Source organism: Oncorhynchus mykiss, chromosome 21 (assembly GCF_013265735.2).
Source record: "Oncorhynchus mykiss isolate Arlee chromosome 21, USDA_OmykA_1.1, whole genome shotgun sequence".
Taxonomy (NCBI): Eukaryota; Metazoa; Chordata; class Actinopteri; order Salmoniformes; family Salmonidae; genus Oncorhynchus; species Oncorhynchus mykiss.
The window spans coordinates 1292684-1310628 of NC_048585.1; the positions used below are offsets into that span (position 1 = coordinate 1292684).

Consider the following 17945-nt stretch of genomic DNA (forward strand, 5'->3'; position numbering starts at 1 on the left):
TCTCTCCTCCCTCTCTCCTCCCTCTCTCTCCTCCCCCTCTCTCTCCTCCCTCTCTCTCTCCTCCCTCTCTCTCCTCCCCCTCTCTCTCCTCCCTCTCTCTCTCCTCCCTCTCTCTCTCCTCCCTCTTTCTCTCCTCCTATCTCCTCTCCCTCTCTCTCCTCCTCTCTCTCTCTCTCCCTCTCTCTCCTCCCTCTTTCTCTCCTCCTCTCTCTTCTCCCCCTCTCTCTCCGCCTTCTCTCTCTCCTCCTCTGCTCTCTCCTCCTCCTCTCTCTCCTCCTCTGCTCTCTCCTCTCTCTTCTCCCTCTCTCTCCTTTCCCTCTCTTTCCTCTCCCTCTCTTTCTGCCTCCTCTCTCTCCTCCCCCTCTCTCTCCTCTCCCTCTCTCTCTGCCTCCTCTCTCTCCTCCCCCTCTCTCTCCTCTCCCTCTCTTTCTGCCTCCTCTCTCTCCTCTCCCTCTCTCTCTGCCTCCTCTCTCTCCTCCCCCTCTCTCTCCTCTCCCTCTCTTTCTGCCTCCTCTCTCTCCTCCCCCTCTCTCTCCTCTCCCTCTCTCTCTGCCTCCTCTCTCTCCTCACCCTCTCTCTCCTCTCCCTCTCTCTCTGCCTCCTCTCTCTCCTCCCCCTCTCTCTCCTCTCCCTCTCTCTCTGCCTCCTCTCTCTCCTCCCCCTCTCGCTCGCTCCTCCTACAGCGAGCGGGTGGGTTGTTCGGCAACCACGTCAGCTACTACAACGACGGGCGCGACAGCGGACGCAACACCTTCCCACAATCCTTCACCACGCAGCGCCCGCTCCACATCAGCCAGACGGGCAGCCCCGGCGAGGGCGATTCCCCGTCCCACGAGAAGTTGATGGACTCTACCACCTTCACCCCGAGCTCCTACTCTTCCTCGGGCTCCAATGCTAACATCAACAATGCCAACAACACGGCGGTCCCCGGTGTGGTAGTGGGGGTTGGTGGTCCAGGGGGGGTCAGCCGTTTCCCGAACCCCAGCATCAGTACAGTGGATGGGCAGAGCGGACCCCCGCTAACCCCTATACTACTGCCGAGGTCTGCATGGTGCTTCCCTCCCAAGAGGTGGGTGTCTCTCTGGTTTCTCTGGGTTCTGTAAGAGTATGTTGGTGTTATTCTCTAGTCTGTCTTTTATCAGTGACCTCTCGTGGCCACCTTTGGATCTGTTGCTAATTCTGATTGGTAGTCAACGGTAACTTCTCTTGTCTGTCTGTCTCTCTCTCTCTCCTCTCTTCCTCTCCACACTGACTGACGCTGAGCACAGGATGTGTTTCTATGACTCCCTCATGCGGTATGTTGCTCTCTCAGGAGGAGAGAGAGAGTTGTAAATGCCCAGGAGGCATCAGTATGGAAGGGTTCTGCCAACCCTGTTGTCCATACAGTCCCTGGCTGGATCCTTGCTGCACTGAGCTAAACATACTTAGGGACAGACAAGTGTCTGGACTTCAGTCAATATTTAACCTGTTTTTACTCTCCTGGTGTGATCTTGGTATATGTCTACCAGAGGAGGAAGAGATGTATATTGTACAGAACAGGATGTGGATATGCATCACCTACAGTGTTTTTAGCTCATGTAGCTCTGGTTGGATCCACCCTGACAGGAGTGACATCACAGGAGGTTGGTGGCATCTTAATTGGGGAGGAAATGGCTCATGTTAATGACTGGAGCGCAACAGGTGGAATGGTATGAAATACATCCAACACATGGTTTCCAGGTGGCCAATCCATTCGCTCCGCTCCAGATATTATTATGAGCCGTCCTCCTCTCAGCAGCCTCCTGTGGGTGACATGTGATTGGCTTACTTCCTCCTCAACACAGCCTAGTGATTCAACCTGGTTGGATCCTCCTAAAGCCTTTCATTCAGCTCTGTAGAGTATAATACAGCACGCGGCTGGACCACTGTCACTATCTCTCTCCCGTGTGTTGATTCTCTATTCATTCTGCTTCTCGCCGCCATCTTGCTTCTAACCACCGTGCTTCCTCCCCTCCCTCCTGCTGCTGTTGGGGAGAATCCTCCTGTCCTTCTATTGCTTCTTGTGAGCTGGTTAGTGAGAGGTGTTATGTTGTTTTTTAATCCTCTGCAGCTCGGACTCCACTGATAGCCGTCTGCCGTTCATCAGGCGAGAGGAGGTGTCGACGGACGAGACGTACGATGAGAGTTACGCGGACGAGAGAGAATACCGCCGAAGCGACCAGAACATTCTCACCTCAGACATGTACTGCTTCTCTCCACCTCTCTCTCTCTTCTATCCTCCCCTCTCTTCTTCTCTGCTTCTCTCCACTTCTCTCTCTTCTATCCTCCCCTCTCTACTTCTCTGATTCTCTCCACCTCTCTCTCTTCTATCCTCCCCTCTCTTCTTCTCTGATTCTCTCCACCTCTCTCTCTCTTCTATCCTCCCCTCTCTTCTTCTCTGCTTTTCTCCACCTCTCTCTCTTCTATCCTCCCCTCTCTTCTTCTCTGATTCTCTCCACCTCTCTCTCTTCTCTCCTCCCCTCTTCTTCTCTGCTTCTCTCCACATCTCTCTCTTCTATCCTTCCCTCTCTTCTTATCTGCTTCTCTCCACCTCTCTCTCTCTTCTATCCTCCCCTCTCTTCTTCTCTGATTCTCTCCACCTCTCTCTCTTCTATCCTCCCCTCTTCTTATCTGCTTCTCTCCACCTCTCTCTCTTCTATCCTCCCCTCTCTTCTTCTCTGATTCTCTCCACCTCTCTCTCTCTTCTATCCTCCCCTCTCTTCTTCTCTGCTTCTCTCCACCTCTCTCTCTTCTATCCTCCCCTCTCTTCTTCTCTGCTTCTCTCCACCTCTCTCTCTTCTATCCTCCCCTCTCTTCTTCTCTGCTTCTCTCCACCTCTCTCTCTTCTATCCTCCCCTCTCTTCTTCTCTGCTTCTCTCCACCTCTCTCTCTTCTATCCTCCCCTCTCTTCTTATCTGCTTCTCTCCACCTCTCTCTCTCTTCTATCCTCCCCTCTCTTCTTCTCTGATTCTCTCCACCTCTCTCTCTCTTCTATCCTCCCCTCTCTTCTTCTCTGCTTCTCTCCACCTCTCTCTCTTCTATCCTCCCCTCTCTTCTTCTCTGCTTCTCTCCACCTCTCTCTCTTCTATCCTCCCCTCTCTTCTCTGATTCTCTCCACCTCTCTCTCTCTTCTATCCTCCCCTCTCTTCTTCTCTGCTTCTCTCCACCTCTCTCTCTTCTATCCTCCCCTCTCTTATTCTCTGCTTCTCTCCACCTCTCTCTCTCTCTCTCTGTCTCTTTCTCTTTCACCATGAAAAGATATGCCTTTCATGGTCTCTGTATGCCCCACGTGTGTGTGTGTGTGACCTTGCGTCTGTGTGTGTTTTCAGGCTGGTATATCAGGATGAGGAGAACAAGCAGCTGACTCCTATGGAGGAAGGAGAGGATGGGGGAGGCAGGAGACCCTGGCACTCTCCCAGACGAGCCTTCCTCTGTCCCACAGCTCTGGGTAAGACCTGCCTGTCTAGACCTCACTTCAACCCCCACTAACCTCCGACTCCTCACCCAAACCAAACACCCCTATCTCATACCTAATCCCCATATTTAGACCTGTCTGTCTAGACCTCACTTAAACCCCCAATAACCTCAGACTCCACACCCAAACCAAACACCCCTATCTCATAACTAATCCCCAGAGTTAGACCTGTCTGCCTAAAGCACTGGGTAAGATTTTAATACCAACACCGACAGCCCTTAAACCCCCACTAACCTCCAAATCTTCACACAGACAAAATACCCCTTACCCCTACTCTACTTAACTCCCCACTCAACCCCCCTCCCACACCTCCCTTCCACTGTCTGTTGACTTGAAATGGGGAAGTCCATTCTAGTAATTGTTATTCTATGTTCATGTAGCCTCTCCCTCGCTGGTTAATTGGTTAATTGTTAATTGGTGAATCCCTCTGGTTAATTGTTAATTATTTAATTGTTAATTGGTTAATCCCTCTAGTCAATTGTTAATTGGTGAATCCCTCTGGTTAATTGTTAATTATTTAATTGTTAATTGGTTACTCCCTCTAGTTAATTGTTAATTGGTTAATCCCTCTAGTCAATTGTTAATTGGTTAATCCCTCTAGTCAATTGTTAATTGGTTAATCCCTCTAGTTAATTGTTAATTGGTTAATCACTCTAGTCAAAATTGGTTCATCCCTATAGTTAATTGTTAATTGGTTAATCCCTCTAGTCAATTGTTAATTGGTGAGTCCCTCTAGTTAATTGTTAATTGGTTAATCCCTCTAGTCAATTGTTAATTGGTGAGTCCCTCTAGTTAATTGTTAATTGGTGAATCCCTCTAGTTAATTGTTAATTGGTGAGTCCCTCTAGTTAATTGTTAATTGGTGAGTCCCTCTAGTTAATTGTTCATTGGTGAGTCCCTCTAGTTAATTGTTAATTGGTGAGTCCCTCTAGTTAATTGTTAATTGGTTAATCCCTCTAGTCAATTGTTAATTGGTTAATCCCTCTAGTTAATTGTTAATTGGTTAATCCCTCTAGTTAATTGTTAATTGGTGAATCCCCCTGGTTAATTGTTAATTATTTAATTGTTAATTGGTTAATCCCTCTAGTTAATTGTTAATTGGTTAATCCCTCTAGTTAATTGTTAATTGGTTAATCCCTCTGGTTAATTGTTAATTAGTTAATCCCTCTTGTTAATTGTTAATTGGTGAATCCCTCTGGTTAATTGTTAATTGGTTAATCCCTCTAGTCAATTGTTAATTGGTTAATCCCTCTAGTTAATTGTTAATTGGTTAATCCCTCTAGTTAATTGTTAATTGGTGAATCCCCCTGGTTAATTGTTAATTATTTAATTGTTAATTGGTTAATCCCTCTAGTCAATTGTTAATTGGTTAATCCCTCTGGTTAATTGTTAATTATTTAATTGTTAATTGGTTAATCCCTCTAGTCAATTGTTAATTGGTGAATCCCTCTAGTTAATTGTTAATTGGTTAATCCCTCTGGTTAATTGTTAATTATTTAATTGTTAATTGGTTAATCCCTCTAGTCAATTGTTAATTGGTTAATCCCTCTAGTTAATTGTTAATTGGTGAATCCCTCTGGTTAAATTGTTAATTGGTGAATCCCTCTAGTTAATTGTTAATTGGTTAATCCCTCTAGTTAATTGTTAATTGGTTAATCCCTCTAGTTAATTGTTAATTGGTTAATCCCTCTAGTTAATTGTTAATTGGTTAATCCCTCTAGTTACGTGTTAATTATTTAATTGTTAATTGGTTAATCCCTCTAGTTACTTGTTAATTGGTTAATCCCTCTAGTTAATTGTTAATTGGTTAATCCCTCTAGTTACTTGTTAATTATTTAATTGTTAATTGGTTAATCCCTCTAGTTGCTTGTTAATTGGTTAATCCCTCTAGTTAATTGTTAATTGGTTAATCCCTCTAGTTACTTGTTAATTATTTAATTGTTAATTGGTTAATCCCTCTAGTTACTTGTTAATTGGTTAATCCCTCTAGTTAATTGTTAATTGGTTAATCCCTCTAGTTACTTGTTAATTGGTTAATCCCTCTAGTTAATTGTTAATTGGTTAATCCCTCTAGTCAATTGTTAATTGGTGAGTCCCTCTAGTTAATTGTTAATTGGTTAATCCCTCTAGTCAATTGTTAATTGGTTAATCCCTCTAGTTAATTGTTAATTGGTTAATCCCTCTAGTTAATTGTTAATTGGTGAATCCCCCTGGTTAATTGTTAATTATTTAATTGTTAATTGGTTAATCCCTCTAGTCAATTGTTAATTGGTTAATCCATCTGGTTAATTGTTAATTATTTAATTGTTAATTGGTTAATCCCTCTAGTCAATTGTTAATTGGTGAATCCCTCTAGTTAATTGTTAATTGGTTAATCCCTCTGGTTAATTGTTAATTATTTAATTGTTAATTGGTTAATCCCTCTAGTTAATTGTTAATTGGTGAGTCCCTCTAGTTAATTGTTAATTGGTTAATCCCTCTAGTCAATTGTTAATTGGTTAATCCCTCTAGTTAATTGTTAATTGGTTAATCCCTCTAGTTAATTGTTAATTGGTGAATCCCCCTGGTTAATTGTTAATTATTTAATTGTTAATTGGTTAATCCCTCTAGTCAATTGTTAATTGGTTAATCCATCTGGTTAATTGTTAATTATTTAATTGTTAATTGGTTAATCCCTCTAGTCAATTGTTAATTGGTGAATCCCTCTAGTTAATTGTTAATTGGTTAATCCCTCTGGTTAATTGTTAATTATTTAATTGTTAATTGGTTAATCCCTCTAGTCAATTGTTAATTGGTTAATCCCTCTAGTCAATTGTTAATTGGTGAATCCCTCTAGTTAATTGTTAATTGGTTAATCCCTCTGGTTACTTGTTAAATGGTTAATCCCTCTAGTTAATTGTTAATTGGTTAATCCCTCTGGTTAATTGTTAATTGGTGAATCCCTCTAGTTAATTGGTGAGTCCCTCTAGTTAATTGTTAATTGGTGAGTCCCTCTACTTAATTGTTCATTGGTAAGTCCCTCTAGTTAATTGTTCATTGGTGAGTCCCTCTAGTTAATTGTTAATTGGTGAATCCCTCTAGTTAATTGTTAATTGGTGAATCCCTCTAGTTAATTGTTAATTGGTTAATCCCTCTAGTTACTTGTTAATTGGTTAATCCCTCTAGTTAATTGTTAATTGGTTAATCCCTCTAGTTAATTGTTAATTGGTTAATCCCTCTGGTTAATTGTTAATTAGTTAATCCCTCTTGTTAATTGTTAATTGGTGAATCCCTCTGGTTAATTGTTAATTGGTTAATCCCTCTAGTTAATTGTTAATTGGTGAGTCCCTCTAGTTAATTGTTAATTGGTTAATCCCTCTAGTTAATTGTTAATTGGTGAATCCCTCTAGTTAATTGGTGAGTCCCTCTAGTTAATTGTTAATTGTTAATTGGTGAATCCCTCTGGTTACTTGTTAAATGGTTAACTGTTCTGGATAATAGATATTCTATGTGTGTGCAGCCTCTCAGTCCTTCACTCCCCTTGGTTCAGGTCGGCGGTCGTCCTTCCATCTGGAGTGTCTGAGGAGACAGACGAGAGCAGATGTCTCCCAGAAGACAGTTCTACCGCTGCACCTGGTACACCATCAGGTGAGTAGGGATGGTTTTACACACCTGATCATTCTACACCTAGATCCGTTTTACACACCTGATCATTCTACACCTAGATCAATTTTACACACCTGATCATTCTACACCTAGATCAGTTTTACACATCTGATCATTCTATACCTAGATCAGTTTTACACACCTGATCATTCTACACCTAGATCAGTTTTACACATCTGATCATTCTATACCTATATCAGTTTTACACACCTGATCATTCTACAGCTAGATCAATTTTACACACCTGATCATTCTACACCTAGATCAGTTTTACACACCTGATCATTCTACACCTAGATCAGTTTTACACACCTGATCATTCTACAGCTAGATCAATTTTACACACCTGATCATTCTACAGCTAGATCAATTTTACACACCTGATCATTCTATACCTAGATCAGTTTTACACACCTGATCATTCTACAGCTAGATCAATTTTACACACCTGATCATTCTACAGCTAGATCAATTTTACACACCTGATCATTCTATACCTAGATCAGTTTTACACACCTGATCATTCTACACCTAGATCAATTTTACAAACCTGATCATTCTACAGCTAGATCAATTTTACACACCTGATCATTCTACAGCTAGATCAATTTTACACACCTGATCATTCTACAGCTAGATCAATTTTACACACCTGATCATTCTATACCTAGATCAGTTTTACACATCTGATCATTCTATACCTACATAAATGTACACACCTGATCATTCTACACCTATATAAAATGTACACACCTGATCATTCTACTGCTAGATCAGTTTTACACACCTGATCATTCTACACCTAGATCAGTTTTACACACCTGATCATTCTACACCTAGATCAATTTTACACACCTGATCATTCTACACCTAGATCAATTTTACACACCTGATCATTCTACACCTAGGTCAGTTGTACACACCTGATCATTCTACACCTAGATCAGTTTTACACACCTGATCATTCTATACCTAGATCAGTTTTACACACCTGATCATTCTACACCTAGGTCAGTTTTACACACCTGATCATTCTATACCTAGATCAGTTGTACACACCTGATCATTACATACCTAGATCAGTTGTACACATCTGCACCCACTATACAGTATATCATGATTTTATGACTAATTATCTCTTCTTTATCTCTTTATTCATGACACACACACACACACACACACACACACACACACACACTAATGGATCATACACACAATCACCAATGGATCACACACACTCACGTTTATTTTTCATATGCGCATTTCTAAACATAACTCCTTCCCCCACCACCCACCCTCCCAGGCACTAGCAGTAGCAGGTCTGAGCCCCCTGCTTCGACGGAGCCACTCCCCGACCCTCTTCACGCAGCTCTGCTCTACGTCTCCTACCAGTCCCACAGGCCGGGGTAGCCAGGCCTCCTACCAGCGTGTGCCCACCCTTCGTCTCCAGGGCACGGGCCCTGGCACCGGCTCCTACGAGCTCAACTCCAGCCTGCCCTCGGTCAACTGTGGGCCGTGGTACAGCGACAGCAACGGGAACAGTCCTGGTATCAGCCCTCGGGTGGGTACGGCTAGCCAGCGGCCGCCGCGGCCCGTCTCCCTCACTGTGCCTAGCACGGTGCACAAGGACGCTACATCGTTGTCCCACGGCAGCGCCGGCAGTCTGGTGGAAGCTGTGAGTGAATGATGAATGTTTCATCTCTGCTCTCCATCTCTCTCTCTGCCTCTCTCTCTCTCTCTCTCTCTCTCTCTCTCTCTCTCTCTCTCTCTGTCTCTCTCTCTCTCTCTCTCTCTCTCTCTGTCTCTCTCTCTGTCTCTCTCTCTCTCTGTCTCTCTCTCTCTCTCTCTTTGTCTCTCTCTCTTTGTCTCTCTCTCTCTCTCTCTCTCTCTCTGTCTATCTCTGTCTTTATCTCTCTCTGTCTCTCTCTCTCTCTCTCTCTGTCTCTCTCTCTCTCTCTCTGTCTCTCTCTCTTTATCTCTCTCTCTCTCTCTCTCTCTCTCTCTCTCTCTCTATCTCTCTCTCTCTCTCTCTCTCTCTCAACATGATATATTCTCCTCATATCTGAGTTTTCTCTGGGCAGAACAACAACCCAGAGGTCAAGTTAGTAGAAGTTCATACCTCACACAGCATCTCCCCTTACATCTCCTCTAGATCTTCAGCTCAAAGTCAATATCCTCATTTAATTCTCTCTCTCTATACAGGTGTTGATATCAGAGGGCCTGGGCCATTTCGCTCAGGACCCGTCCTTCATCGAGGTGACCAAGCAGGAGCTGGCGGACGCGTGTGACATGACCATCGAGGAGATGGAGAACGCAGCCGACAACATCCTCAATGGCAACAGCCAGCCCAGTCCCAACGGCAACCTTTTACCCTACATGCACTGCAACAGGGACCATGCTGCTTCCCAGGAGCCAGGCCTCAGCGATGGGCCTGGGGCCGTTCGGGGGGCCACGGCCCCTGGGGAGATTGAGGAGCTACTAGGGGCCACTCACCTAGGACAGCACGGGGATCCGGAGGATGAGGAGGGGTTGGAGGTGGTGGGAGGGGAGGAAGAGCACACCGGGGGTGTGGAGGTGGTGGTTGAGGTTGGGCAGAGGAACAGCGGCCTGTTGGAGGATGAGGACATGGAGTGTGTGACCAGTTTGTAGGGTTGGACCCTCACACACACAGCAGCAACAGTGAACCTCTGTCTGGACCCCCTCTATCTCTCTCTCTCTGTCTGGACCCCCTCTATCTCTCTCTCTCTCTGTCTGGACCCCCTCTATCTCTCTCTCTCTGTCTGGACCCCCTCTATCTCTCTCTCTCTGTCTGGACCCCCTCTATCTCTCTCTCTCTGTCTGCTGGATGAGACCTGGTGTCAGCGGTCCACAGACCATTACTTCTAAACATACTTAAAACCTTTTATGGAAGATACTTTATTTGATTGGATTGAGATGGGTTTTCGTGTGTGTGTGTGTGTGTGTGTGTGTGTGTGTGTGTGTGTGTGTGTGTGTGTGTGTGTGTGTGTGTGTGTGTGTGTGTGTGTGTGTGTGTGTGTGTGTGTGTGTGTGTGTGTGTGTGTGTGTGTGTGTGTGTGTGTGTGTGTTTAGGTGTGTCTCTGGGTGTTTCAAAAGTGCCTCACAGTTATCACGTCCTTGAACAAATGGTGGAGTAGGGGAGCCAATATGAAAAGGACAACAGTCAGGAGAATAGAGGAGGAGTAGGGGAGACAATATGAAAAGGACAACAGTCAGGAGAATAGAGGAGGAGTAGGGGAGTCAATATGAAAAGGACAACAGTCAGGAGAATAGAGGAGGAGTAGGGAAGCCAAAATGAAAAGGACAACAGTCAGGAGAATAGAGGAGGAGTAGGGGAGCCAATATGAAAAGGACAACAGTCAGGAGAATAGAGGAGGAGTAGGGGAGCCAAAATGAAAAGGACAACAGTCAGGAGAATAGAGGAGGAGTAGGGGAGCCAATATGAAAAGGACAACAGTCAGGAGAATAGAGGAGGAGTAGGGGAGCCAATATGAAAAGGACAACAGTCAGGAGAATAGAGGAGGAAGAGGAACTGTATGTTTGTATTCCATGTGTTGTTTCTGTCTTCCCTTCCCTTCGTTCTTCAAGTGCGTCATTTTCGTCGCTGTGGCCACCAGGCAGATGCATTCTGGGATAATAAATAACCTCTGCCCCGGCGGAGTTAAGAGGTTAGAGGTCGTGCTGTTGAAGTTCAAAGGTCTTCTTCCTATTCCTTCTCGCGCTGCATTGCCCTTCAGAGCTGGGCCACCTACTGTAAGACTGCTGGATTCTGCTGGCGACCAACACATTAAACCTTTGGAAGAGGGAACTGCCAGCGAGGGGGACGTGTTTAAGGGACGGACCCTCACCCAGGATTTCTATATTGACATTAAACATTGACACTGGACTGTACGGAGGAGCCAACGACAGGGAGAGACACTGACATCCAGGATCTGTTTATCTGTAAGGAGGAGCCAGCAACAGAGAGCAACACCGAGAGACACTGACATCCAGGATCTGTTTATCTGTAAGGAGGAGCCAGCAACAGAGAGCAACACCGAGAGACACTGACATCCAGGATCTGTTTATCTTTAAGAAGGAGCCAGCAACAGAGAGCAACACCGAGAGACACTGACATCCAGGATCTGTTTATCTGTAAGGAGGAGCCAGCAACAGAGACCAACACCGAGAGACACTGACATCCAGGATCTGTTTATCTTCATCATGCTCAGCTGTCGTGCTGTCCACCAACACCCTACGCCCTCCTCCTCTCCTCCATCCCTCTTTCCTCCCTCCACCACTCGCTCACCTCCCTCTCTGTCATAATGCCGCCACTTCCTCATCACATGCAGCCACTAACGTCTAACGTCACTAGTGACTAACGTCTGGTTCTAAACAGGGACAGCGCCACCTAGCTGCCCTGGTTACCTCAACCTCCCATCCTCCGTTTGTTCTCTCTCTCTCTCTCTCTCTCTCTCTCTCTCTCTCTCTCTCTCTCTCAGTTCAGTTATTAAATCTGCGTTGTTTTGGTTGTAGTAGTTTATCGGTTCTAGTTTTAAACTCCTCAGTGGTCCGTTCATCCTGCTATCCTCGCTGTATGATGTTTTGGGGAATGAGTGTAGGAGAGGAGGAGAAGAAACTGGGCAGGGCTGAGGTAAGCTGTGGCCTTTCTTGTCTGTGACAATACAGTGGCTAGGTGTTGGTGCCAAGTCGCTATAATCACCACAACACACAGATCAGAATCCGATCCACTTCATGTATTTTACACACACACACACACACAAACAGTATTGTGCAAAACTGGCCAGACTTGATTTGTTAATTTGTTATTTTTCATGATGTTATTTATCCTTATTTGTGCCCAAATCGGGGTGCTGGCCCTAACTGTGTATTTTGCTTGATTTATGTTTTAGGAGATTTTAAGAAGTTAAGAAGTATTGAAACCTGTGTGTGTGGGGGGGGCAGCGGCAGGATGTTGTCAAAGGTGTACCTATCAGTATGCATCTTTTAAACACCTTGTATTAATTTATTTATTTTGTCCCTGAGGTGAAAGCTGTATTTGGTGGAGGTGAAGGGGGTGAAATATGTATCGCTGTTTCTTAAAAGCAACACTACACCTAAACGGTTAAATTAAGGTAGCATTAACTAAGTATGGTGTCATGTTTCTCGTTTTATCTATCACCCTACCACCTGAACAGAAAAAAAACATTGGACAGGCATGCTTCCAAAGCTGAGTGTTTTTCCTCCTATCGCTGCTTCAATTATTTGATGGTTGTTTGTTGTTCTGAATATTGAACTACTGAGGTTTTGATCAGATCTCATCGAGGAGCCTATCAGAGGGCAGGACGGGCTAGACCAATCAGAGAACAGGACATGATAGACCAATCAGAGAACAGAACAGCATAAGCCAATCAGACAGGAGCTCTGTGACCTTCGACACCTGAGCTGTGACATGATGATTACTATACATCATCACCCTGTTAGGCACTCCCATAGATATGTAGTAGAGAGCTCATCTCTATGTTAAAACTGGCCAAATGTGCCCTCTATCCAACTCTATGGGCCTGCCAGGCCTAATGAGATGCATGTGAACAGGCTCTGCGCTCCTGTCCATTGCGTCATCGCCGACAGACAGAATTAATGACCCTAACACACAGACTGCAGCCAGACGGTACTCGTAGACAAAGAGACAAAGATAATATTTGGTGCGTAAAGAAGGAATGCCACGTTAATAGCAGGACAGTTAGCGTTAGGAGGCTTTTTCCGGTAAACGCTTTACAGGGAGACAAACATGATGAGTGGGATTGTGATTCTACATGTCCCGTTGGAGGTCTCTGCCTTGTGGGGCTACTGACCGTAAGCATGACTCAGACTGACACCTGTATTATTATCAACCTAATTATGCAAATATGATGTTCAAAGTGTTCCGACGTATCGATGATATTGTAGTGTGATAAATGTATCCTGATGATACAGTATGAATCTCTGTGGTACAGTAAGGACTGTCTAGGATGTCACTACGTTGTCTGTACAGTGCACACGTGTGAAGCTTCAAACATTTATAAAATATATATTTTCAATGCTTTTTCCGACGTCCAAAATCCTTTTTTTTTTAAATCCTGGGTCTGAACATCAAGGTTGAGGAGGTCTTTGGGCTGTCAGTCTTGCAGGACAGATTGTAATGATGATGACGGTCTTTCCCGTTCCCTATATATCCCAGAGATGTTGTTAGTTACGGTAATCCAAAACTCCATCCTACCACGTTACCATCCTACCAAGTTACCATCCTACTGCATTACCATCCTACCAAGTTACCAATCTACCACGTTACCATCCTACCACGTTATCCTTCTACCACGTTACCATCCTACCGCATTACCATCCTACCACTTTACCATCCTACCACGTGACCATCCTACCACGTTACCATCCTACCACGTTACCATCCTACCACGTTACCATACTACCACGTTACCATTCTACTACGTTACCATACTACCACGTTACCATCCTACCACATTATCATTCTACCACGTTTCCATCCTACCACGTTACCATCCTACCACATTACCATCCTACCACGTTATCATTCTACCACATTATCATTCTACCACGTTACCATCCTACCACGTTACCATCCTACCGCGTTATCATTCTACCACGTTATCATTCTACCATGTTACCATCCTACCACGTTACCATCCTACCACGTTACCATTCCACCACGTTATCATCCTACCACGTTACCATCATACCTCATTACCATCCTACCGCGTTACCATTCTACCACGTTACCATCCTACCACGTTACCATCATACCATTTTATCATCCTACCATGTTACCATCCTACCATTTTAATATCCTACCATGTTACCATCCTACCGCATTACCATCCTACCACACTACATCCTACCACATTACCATCCTACCATTTTAATATCCTACCATGTTAGCATCCTGCCGCGTTACCATCCTACCATTTAATATCCTACCATGTTACCATCCTACCATGTTACCATCCTACCACATTACCATCCTACCATGTTACCATCCTACCATGTTACCATCCTACCGCGTTACCATTCTACCGCGTTACATCCTACCACGTTACCATCCTACCGCGTTACCAGCCTGTTAAAGTTCCCATGTTGTATAGCTAGCTGCAGGGTAACTAAGCTCCTCTCTGAAGGCTCACACTTATAGCCATATAGCCTGATGAATGTTTACTTGAAACGATGACACCCCACTCCAAAATAATGCAACGCTTGTGAACTTAGAGACTTCCACTCACCCACCCCTTCCCCCCACCATCCTATTTCTACAGGATAGATTATTGTTGTTTCTGTACATCCCCAACAAACTGTGCCATACACATATCCATATACATACAGTACTTCAAGAATACTTCAAGAGTACTTCAAGAGTACTTCATAGTACTTTTGACTTTGGGAGGCCTGAGACCCATCGTTTGAGGCTGTGAGTTTGTGAGAGAATGCCAGAGGCTGGTACAATCCCTGTGAGGAGTTGGTACATCAGTCATGACGTCCGTGATGTTGGTTGGACACTAACAGAATATGTTGGTACAGTGAGTGGGTGCTTGCAGTCCACAAGATATGCAAAAACAATGCACTAACTTTAAACAACAAGATCCATATTATTAATTATAAAACATTTTTAAAAAATACAGTTGTACAAAAGAAGTGATAAAGAGAAGAAATTGTATTATAGATATAATATATTTATGTTTTTGTTTTTGTTGGGTTACAGCGTCATTTTAAATTGAGGAAGAAACCTGTTATACTTGAAATCAGGTTCATTTCAGTATATAATAAGATGTATTTAATTCTTGATTTCCATCTATTTTCTCTTCTTATTAGTTGTCATAAACGTTCATGAATTGAAGAAAACGACTAGATGTCCATTATTGCATGAGATTTCAGTTCAGCATTTCAGTGTGCCACGTTTTTCAAATGTGTTGATTTATTTTAACAGGCCATTTTTATAACTACAAAGAAAAGGGTTGGCTATTTTCGATATATTTGTCTTGTAAATATCAACTTAGGGTCGATACATATTGCAGCTACTGTGTTGGACAGACCGATAGGAGAGGACGTGCTTTGGTTAAAACTGATTTTGCATATCTTGTGTTTATCCAAGGGGTGAAGAGTGTCTGTATTTTATCTGAAGCAGGACACTCTTTCTTAACGTCTGTTGACGACCCGAGCAACCCGTTTAACGTCTTGTTCTGTTGACGACCCGAGCAGCCCATTTAACGTCTTGTTCTGTTGACGACCCGAGCAACCCGTTTAACGTCTTGTTCTGTTGACGACCCGAGCAACCCGTTTAACGTCTTGTTCTGTTGACGACCCGAGCAACCCATTTAACGTCTTGTTCTGTTTACGACCCGAGCAACCCATTTAACGTCTTGTTCTGTTGACGACCCGAGCAACCCATTTAACGTCTTGTTCTGTTGACGACCCGAGCAGCCCATTTAACGTCTTGTTCTGTTGACGACCCGAGCAACCCATTTAACGTCTTGTTCTGTTGACGACCCGAGCAACCCATTTAACGTCTTGTTCTGTTGACGACCCGAGCAGCCCATTTAACGTCTTGTTCTGTTGACGACCCGAGCAACCCGTTTAACGTCTTGTTCTGTTGACGACCCGAGCAACCCATTTAACGTCTTGTTCTGTTGACGACCCGAGCAACCCATTTAACGTCTTGTTCTGTTGACGACCCGAGCAACCCATTTAACGTCTTGTTCTGTTGACGACCAGAGCAACCCATTTAACGTCTTGTTCTGTTGACGACCCGAACAACCCATTTAACGTCACAGATGATGCTTACTGTACGTGTGATGAAAGGAAGGTTGTGACGGCTATACCAAATAGGAACTATCCTCTATCCCCAGCCCTTAACTCTGACCCCAACCTCATTTCAGAGGACTTTTGGGGGTGAGGGGGGGGGGGGGCACAAGGTGACTGTGTTCATCCCTTATTTGATGGTGAGTGTAAATAGTTGCTATGAGAGACAGGGGAAAATAGTTGTTGAATATAAGACTTGTTGTCTGTCTGACATTATCGTTGCGTTATTGTTTTTACGTGCATGATGTGAAATAGTTTTAGATGTGGTCTCTTTGAGAGCGTATTCCCCACAAGATAGACCCGGTAGACAAATTACATTTTTATCCCATTGACAATCCATCTGACGAATAAGGATATATATATTAATTGAAGGTATACATAGTTTTGGGAGAGAGTTTATGAACAGGAGGAAACATCAAAGTATTATTGTATAATGTGCTTGGACCAAAAGACATAGCACTGGTCCACGATGGAATGACACATTTCACTGGTCCACGATTGTATATTTTTATTTAATAAACTATATATTATCATAGCGTTCGTTTATAAATACAATATGTTACTCCTCTGAATGTCAGGGTATAAAGGACAGATTCATATTTGAGAATGTATTGAAATGTCCAGGTGGCGTTGCAACAGAACTACATGACATCGTTGTTGAACTACACGACCTCCGTAGACGACTTTGACCCCTGTGTTGACCCCTGTGTTGACCCCTGGGTTGACCCCTGTGTTGACCACCTGTGTTGACCCCTGTACCCCTGGGTTGACCCCTGTGTTGACCACCTGTGTTGACCCCTGTGTTGACACCTGTGTTGACACCTGTGTTGACCCCTGGGTTGACCCCTAGGTTGACCCCTGTGTTGACCCCTGTGTTGACCCCTAGGTTGACCCCTGTGTTGACCCCTGTGTTGACCCCTGTGTTGACCCCTGTGTTGCATTTTGATTGAACAAAGGGTACGTTTACTCCAACAACAACGTCATGTCTTTTTCAGGGACTTTTATTGATAAAAGGGACGCTGGATTGTATTTTAGCATTAAAAGGGCTTTCTGAAGGAGGCTTAGGCTACAGACCCTGGTCTAAAGTAGTGTACTATATAGGGAATAGGGCCCTGGTCTAAAGTAGTGTACTATATAGGGAATAGGGCCCTGGTCTAAAGTAGTGTACTATATAGGGAATAGGGCCCTGGTCTAAAGTAGTGCACTATATAGGGAATAGGGCCCTGGTCTAAAGTAGTGTACTATATAGGGAATAGGGCCCTGGTCTAAAGTAGTGTACTATATAGGGAATAGGGCTCTGGTCTAAAGTAGTGTACTATATAGGGAATAGGGTCCTGGTCTAAAGTAGTGTACTATATAGGGAATAGGGCCCTGGTCTAGAGTAGTGCACTATATAGGGAATAGGGCTCTAGAGTAGTGTACTATATAGTATATGGTGCCATTTAGGACATAAGTGTATGTAATAATGTTCATGTAAAGGAGGTTAGGCCCATGTACATAATCCACCTACAGCGTCTGTTCCAAAGCCCCTGTGTTGCTGTACTTGCACCCTGCTTCAGTCGGAGCTGTCATCCTGTGTGTTTCCATTAGACTCCTCTCTAAACATGTCGCTACGTCGTCCTCTTCCTGGATGGTGTCCTGTGTTGCTGTACTGGCACCCTGCTTCAGTCGGAGTTGTCATCCTGTGTGTTTCCATTAGACTCCTCTCTAAACATGTAGCTACGTCATCCTCTTCCTGGATGGTGGCCTGTGTTGCTGTACTGGCACCCTGCTTCAGTCGGAGCTGTCATCCTGTGTGTTTCCATTAGACTCCTCTCTAAACATGTCGCTGCGTCGTCCTCTTCCTGGATGGTGGCCTGTGTTGCTGTACTTGCACCCTGCTTCAGTCGGAGCTGTCATCCTGTGTGTTTCCATTAGACTCCCCTCTAAACATGTAGCTACGTCG

At 44.3% G+C, this 17945-nt stretch overlaps 1 protein-coding gene across 5 annotated transcripts in view; it reads left to right on the forward strand.

Annotated features, from left to right (window-relative positions):
• Nucleotides 1-13220, forward strand: part of LOC110518351 (voltage-dependent L-type calcium channel subunit alpha-1C) — a 149190-nt gene extending 135970 nt beyond the window's left edge. For 4 of the 5 annotated variants that reach the window (XM_036956550.1, XM_036956551.1, XM_036956553.1 and 1 more), the window contains 7 exons: nucleotides 684-1069; nucleotides 1269-1295; nucleotides 2090-2221; nucleotides 3348-3466; nucleotides 7023-7120; nucleotides 8442-8813; nucleotides 9341-13220. In XM_036956550.1, coding sequence (XP_036812445.1) covers nucleotides 684-1069; nucleotides 1269-1295; nucleotides 2090-2221; nucleotides 3348-3466; nucleotides 7023-7120; nucleotides 8442-8813; nucleotides 9341-9787 — 1581 coding nt within the window. In that variant the 3' untranslated portion in view covers nucleotides 9788-13220. The remainder of the gene's footprint in view (nucleotides 1-683; nucleotides 1070-1268; nucleotides 1296-2089; nucleotides 2222-3347; nucleotides 3467-7022; nucleotides 7121-8441; nucleotides 8814-9340) is intronic. The other variant, XM_036956552.1, reaches the window with a different exon arrangement.
• The last annotated feature ends 4725 nt before the right edge of the window (nucleotides 13221-17945 follow it).